This window comes from Terrapene carolina, unplaced genomic scaffold (assembly GCF_002925995.2).
Source record: "Terrapene carolina triunguis isolate 2854851 unplaced genomic scaffold, T_m_triunguis-2.0 Scaffold85, whole genome shotgun sequence".
Taxonomy (NCBI): Eukaryota; Metazoa; Chordata; order Testudines; family Emydidae; genus Terrapene; species Terrapene triunguis.
The window spans coordinates 25,841,327-25,848,035 of NW_020664436.1; the positions used below are offsets into that span (position 1 = coordinate 25,841,327).

A 6,709-nucleotide genomic window follows, 5' to 3' on the forward strand; every position below is an offset into this window, starting at 1 on the left:
ACAGTATATAGAGGAGTTCTCTCCTACAATTTCCTTTCTTTGGCAGCCAAACACTTTACAATGCCTGTGATCTCCAATTAAGTGTACAGTGGAAATAATGAAGTTGATTACATGCTAAAATCAAAAGTTTATTATGTATTATTATTTTTGGGCTTGAATGTGAGACTATCCTCCTATTTGTGCCAATGGGAAGTCTAATAAAAATTGAAACTGTGGCTAGCTGAACCACATGTTGTAAACAAAGACATTTCAGTTAGCGAGCCCCTCACCTGTCCCCCAAATTGGTACTGCAATGACAGGGGAAACAGACTGACTACCTGATGTACCACATGCTGTTAAACCGCAATTTCAATAAGGATACATAATGTAGACCAAAGATGTTCAAAGGAGGGTGAAAAGAGTCTATATTATTCACTTATTTTAATTAACCAAGTACTATATACTCACTTTATATACTGCTGATAATCACAAGGATTCTTCTCACAAACAGTATGGATGTTGATTAGTTCCAGAATAATCAACATTAAAATCAGCCGTAACACAGGAGACAGAAATTTAATGCTAGAAATAAGCAGAAAATTGTAACAGAGGTCTTTTTAATACAAAACTGTTCTTCAGATTTCCTGTTCCACCCTAAAATGGGTATGGGGAGTGAAAGAAAAAAGTCTGAAAGATTCATTAGTGAAAAATGGGGCGAAGATCATAGCTATGAACAATTTACAAGCAAGAAAAAAAGAGCCATATATTTAAGTTTCCAGAGGAAAAAAATGTGTGTCAAGACAGGGTTATGGTCAGTGCTGAATTTATAATGAAAGAGGTGCTGGGGCTCAAGCAAGTTTTTTACATTCGTAACTGATGCGGCAAGCCCAGAGGTCCTGGTGTTATGAACTGCCAAGCCTAGAGGTGCCGGGGCTCAGCCCTGGCAAAAATTAAGTACTGGTTATGGTTAAGAGTACATAATAATTTACATTAATACACGTTTTTAGTGACACCATTAAATAAGCATGCATATATATATATATATATATATATATATATATATATATATATATGAATGACTCAGGCATTTTAGCATTTGTAATCCCAGATAAAATTAAAATTATTTTTAACTTTTTAGAATTTTCATTTCCCTAACCCCACTCATATTTTTAAAGTTTAATCATAGACCCCAAGAAACACTGCTGGTTAGGTGTTACATTAATGGAATCCTAGCCATTACTCCTGATCTGGCCAGCATCCTACTCGATAAAATGAGGAGAGAAGCATTGATAAGATGGGGACAACCTCTGTAATTCAGTTTTAACAGACTGGAAATTTCACTTTTTCCCTCTCCTTTCCTTTTTTAGTGCTTAGGTTCATCCAAGAGAACAAACTAAAAAAACCAAACATTTACATTACCTTTTTATTTGGACCCTAATAATTCAGGCCAGACAAGAGAAAAATGTTAAAGATATCCAAATAAATTATTCTCTGATTTGAGTTTTACTTGCATTAATATACTAGTCTATAATGGAAATTATGGAAGATTCTTAACTCTAAGTAGACCAATGACACACAAACCAAGTTAGCTTTAACATTTTATAAGCAGAATATGGAAGAGTACACATGCAGAGTAAAAGGAAAGAAGTGTTCAGTTACTCTGTTAAATCCACTCTTAAAATTACCCCTTCATTTCCAAAAAAAGGGGGAAAAAAAAAAAACTTAACCAACCTGTGTAACATTCGTAGATAGTTATGCCTCTGTCGCGAACGCAGTATCTTGTTTATCCACTGTGTGTATCTCATTTCAGTACTGGCAATTACTTGATCTGACACTTGATGGCACTGTGTGCTTATCTTACGGAACACAACCAATATTTCCAGTACAGAACGTGGGCAGTACAGGGTACAAATGTGCGTACTACAGAGTTCAACCAGTAGCCTATAAAACAGGAAATATTTCTGTTTCAGTTTTTGTTAGCAGGGTTTAAAAACAAAGATTTCACAACCATTCCAGTGTAGCCTGAGCTAAAAAAATTCTAATCCAGATGTTTTGGAAACAGATTTACTCAGTCTCCTTATGACTCACCAAAACAAGAATCTATTTAGCATGAGTGATTTGTATTCTGTCTCACGTTACTGTAAGTAATATCATATCACTAGAAGTTTGAAATGTTTCTCATTCCAGGCCAGAGCAGTAAAGAAATAATACCACAATATACAAAACTGGCCAAAAATATACAATATCACTAATGAAACAGGTGGTGTCTCTCACTAATTATAGTTCAGTCCACAATAGACCTGTGTCCAAAACAAAACATCATGAGCTGAACAGTAGCAGTACACCAAGAACTAGTCTTAACATGTCACAAAATACAAGTTGTAGTTTCAATCAACACCACAGTAGATTAGGCTTCATTAAGAGATATTAAAATGCCAACATGTGCTGTCATCTTTATATATGCTAGTCGGCTAATACTAAGTATGTCACAATTCTTGATGGCCACATCACTTCAAATGGTTTGTTTTTAAGGGAGAATTTATTAAAAAAAAAAAAAAGAAGAACAAGCAAGATATTTTGCCATGCCAGACATAACGGTCGTAAGTGTAAAAAAACCTTAAACAGTATTAAGAAGCCTCCTACTTTAATGCTTTAAAAGGGATTTTAGTGCTTGTGAAAAGTGACATTAACAGCAGTGGAAAACAAAAGTCTAACTATAAATTATGTAAACTAAAGGCAACAGAAGAGCCATCTTCAACATGCTATCCTTCCCACATGCAATGAGCCTGATGCAAATGAGAAGGGAAAGCAGTTTTGTTTTTAAATATATTAATTAAATCAGTGGACTCTTTGAGACTGCCAGCAAGGATGCATTTCACATCAGTGACGTTGACTATTGTACTGAATTAGACACTTATCCTGTACAAACCAGATTAAGTCCATCAGTTCATATTAACAAGCTCACTGAAGAGCCATCACGAGGAAATGACTGTACGTCACTGATTCAAATCCAGCCCAGGGTGGTAAAGAAAGACTCTATGCAAACTCTTAAGTGGGGCTTTTAAAAATGTGAAATGAAAGAAGTTTCAAAATTGAAACTGAAGTAATGTGAGCTATATTTAGACCTCCCGAAATCTCAGAAACAAAAATATATAGCAAATCTCAGCTTCTACTTCAAAGACTCAAGAAACATAAGTTTGGCTAGTAGAGAAGTATGTAGAGGTAGATGAACACTTTAGTGTCATGCACACCTGTAACACCAATCACAATGCTAAGACTAAAATTTCTAGTGCAGTGTTGTACAGTACCATAAAGCAGATTGAAGGTAATTTAGTCAAGTTATTATAATAAAGTTCTTGTGCATCTGTAACTATTTTGCTTCCCCACATCTGAAATACAAGCATGGTTGTTTCTTCAAGTTGCACTGCAAAGCAACAAGATTACAACAGCTTTCTGAACCTCTCCCCTTCATTCTGGGGACAGTTCTTTGTTTAATCCTAAAGACTTTTAGACTGAGGAAACTACAATTCCATACAAATACATGCAATGGTTCCTTCAACAATGCTGCTCTATAGATGAGGGAAGGAACACTTGGGCAGCAAGCTCTCATTACTGTCCCACATTCCTTTTATTTCCAGAAGTAAATTGTATTAAGGCGTGGACTCAAGGGTGGGGAACATTAAACTTACTTCTCACTTAAAAGATTATTCATTAGATCATCTAAAATGTAGCAATTCTGGGGCAAATGGTGTTGCAACTGAGAGAGGATTTCTGTAGTCATAGAAATACAAGGACTAGTTTCTGCACTTCTTTCCAACCTTAAAAGCAAAGACAAAAATTACTTTCAGAATCTTTCAGAAAAATAAAGAAGTGTGTACAGTTTACATCTTAACACAATTAATTGAAGCAAAAGCTATTTTGTCACAGCCATTTGTCTACATGCCCACTACTACCCTGTAATCCTTTGGCTCCTTTCCTTCCATTTTACAAGCAAATTCTTGGGTTCTCCATCTCGAAAGCAACGTCCTTTCAGTCTCTTTGGCCTCCCTATGCATCATCATCCTATCTCCTTACTTTCCTTTCCAGAATCCTGCAGTGTACTAAATACTTTCATTATGTACAGTCAGACTTCCTATCTTCCACCTCCTCAGGTTCCCTGCCTTCTGTCCCTTCCATATCTCCAAAACTGCCTCATAAAAATCAATAATGGCCACCTCCATGTCAAGTTCAGGAGAATTTCTCATTCTTCTTAATCTCTCTGTTTTTATAGGGTCTCCCATCACTGTGGTATCCAAGCTTCTACCATGAGAAGTGATTTTTTTTTTTTTGGTCTTCACAGCTGATTGCCTCTCCTTCTTCATCCCTACTCCTCTTCGGTCCTCTGGGCTCCCTCTCTACTTTGCTAGCAGCTCCATCAATATCTCTTAGGGAAGGAGCAGCCACCAATCCGTTGGCGTCCTTCAGGCTTCTGCTGCATTCTCTACTTGCACTATAGTCCTAGCAATCTGATCATTTGCATCATTTCAGCTCTCATTATGCCAGTGACATCGAAGTCTTGTTCTCCACTCCTACACGGCCTTGTAACTGTTTGTGAGACACCTACTCAAGCATTCCACAATCATCTCAAACTCTGTTATTTCAAAACAGAACTGAATTCAATAGAAACCTCCATTTTTAGTTTAAATGAAGCTGCCACAGAATTCCAGGCTGCTGTACCAGATTGCTGTAATATACAGGAAATCCTGCTGTAGAATTTAGGTCCCACTTGCAATGGAGAACACAGCACCTTATAAGCACGGTTTCAAGGTACGATTCTTTTTTTTAAATGGATCAGGCATACCCTGGAATTTCTTGAATTTGCTCTTCAGGCACTATAGGAAGCTCAGGCCATGAACTAATGCTCTTCATACACTTCAGCACCTAGGAAGTCAAAATACACCTTAATAAAGCCAAACTCCAATACAAGATATAGCCCATATGACATACCTTGCACAGCAACACATTTTACTATTTAAATTTTTTTAAATCTCTGTATCTTTTAAGTCATTCATTCAGAAGTTACAATTAAGGTATGTATGTTCAAGACATAAGGGTGGAAAGTCCTAAAATAAATAAAAAGTTCATGCCACAATATAAGCTTAAACTGCAGCCATTTCTTACTTTCCCCATTGTTTAATATGAAAGAATTAATCAGTACTATCACTGTAATGTACTTCATATCCTCACTAACTTAGAAAGTTTGTATGAAGGAACTGTTTAATACAGACCTAACTCAATAAAGACAGAGAGACTATCAAGCAGTTCAGTGGTTCTCATACTGCGATCTGCAGATTACTCTCATGGTACTGTGCTCAGGGGGGCACCACTCCGTGCTTCTGGGGCAGGGGTGCCCCTCCTCCCACTGACTTGCTCCACTGCTGCTCGCGCCTCCTTCCCCCCATGAAGCTGCCCCTGGCCAAGCTGCTCCAGACCAATTAAAACTGCAATTAATCATGACTTTTTTTTAATCTTGTGATTAATCACGATTCATTTTTTTATCATTTGACACCCCAAATATAGTGTGACATCTCCTACTAGTTTAAGTCTAATCCAGGACCTTTATGGTTTCCAAAAGCTTTTTTGACCAACTTAAAAAAAAAAAAAAAAAAAAAAAGTCTCATTAGGCAAAGGTAGCTGTAGAAGTCATAGAAATGTAGAGCTGGAAGGGACCTCAAGAGGTCACATAGTTCAACCCCCAGCACCGAGGCAGGGCCAAGGACACCTAAACCATCCCTGGCAGGTATTTGTCTAACCTGTTCTTAAAAACTTTCAATGACAGGGATTCTACAACCTCTCTTGGGAAGCCTATTCCAGTACTTAACTATCCTTATAGTTAGAAAGCTTTTCCCTAATATCTAACTCGAGCCTCAATCAAGAAAAGAAAATAAAGTGCATGGGTAGATAAAGTTTAACTTCCCTCAAAAGCCTAACAGTTATTCAGGACTATCAAAGCAAAAAGACAACAGTTAAACAATTTTTAAAAGATGTATGGAATGTTTACCCTCCCTGTCATATCTACATACCTGTTTCTTAAGTCGGGCAATTGGATGAAACCGAGAACGGTAGCAACTTGCACAGCTGATCAGTGGTTTAATGGCTGTGTGCTCCTAGTTTACAAAAATAAATGATAAAATATGTACTAATTTTAAAAAACCAGATCCTGATCCTGTAAAGACTTATGCACACACTTAACTTTAGAAATGAGACAGTCTCATTGACTTCAAAAGGGACTAGTTATATATGTTCAATTAAATGTGTCAAAGTGAAGGATCAAGACACTAATTAGTATATTAGGTGTTCAATAATTTTTTTTTGCTTTTTTTTTTTTAAAATCAATAAAATTGTGTAAAAAAGCTCCAATCTCCACTGGAATAGGACATGTTGTACCTTGACGATCTAGTAAAATGAGCTATAGCTAATAAATGGAGGTTTGGCTCAGTAGAGCTTACATTAATATATTGAAATTAGGGAAAGTAATCCTAAATATCAATAGAAAATTGGGAGGAACATGCTTATTGACCATTAACACTGAAATACATGTGTTGGTAGATAATACAACTGGACATGACTCAATACAGTACATGGCCAAAACCACATTTCCATTACAGGGAAACCCTGCTATAACGCGCCCCGCAATAACGTGAATTCGGATATAATGCGATCATAAGGTGGCTCCGGCCGCCCGGAGCAA

At 36.9% G+C, this 6,709-nt stretch overlaps 1 protein-coding gene across 1 annotated transcript in view; it reads right to left on the reverse strand.

Annotated features, from left to right (window-relative positions):
• The window catches only part of ERMARD (ER membrane associated RNA degradation), a 21,811-nt gene that overhangs the window by 809 nt on the left and 14,293 nt on the right, over positions 1 to 6,709 (reverse strand). The window contains exons 13-17 of the mRNA XM_029911056.1: positions 6,042 to 6,125; positions 4,820 to 4,899; positions 3,669 to 3,797; positions 1,711 to 1,920; positions 448 to 561 (exon numbers count right to left, since the gene is read on the reverse strand). Coding sequence (XP_029766916.1) covers positions 448 to 561; positions 1,711 to 1,920; positions 3,669 to 3,797; positions 4,820 to 4,899; positions 6,042 to 6,125 — 617 coding nt within the window. The remainder of the gene's footprint in view (positions 1 to 447; positions 562 to 1,710; positions 1,921 to 3,668; positions 3,798 to 4,819; positions 4,900 to 6,041; positions 6,126 to 6,709) is intronic.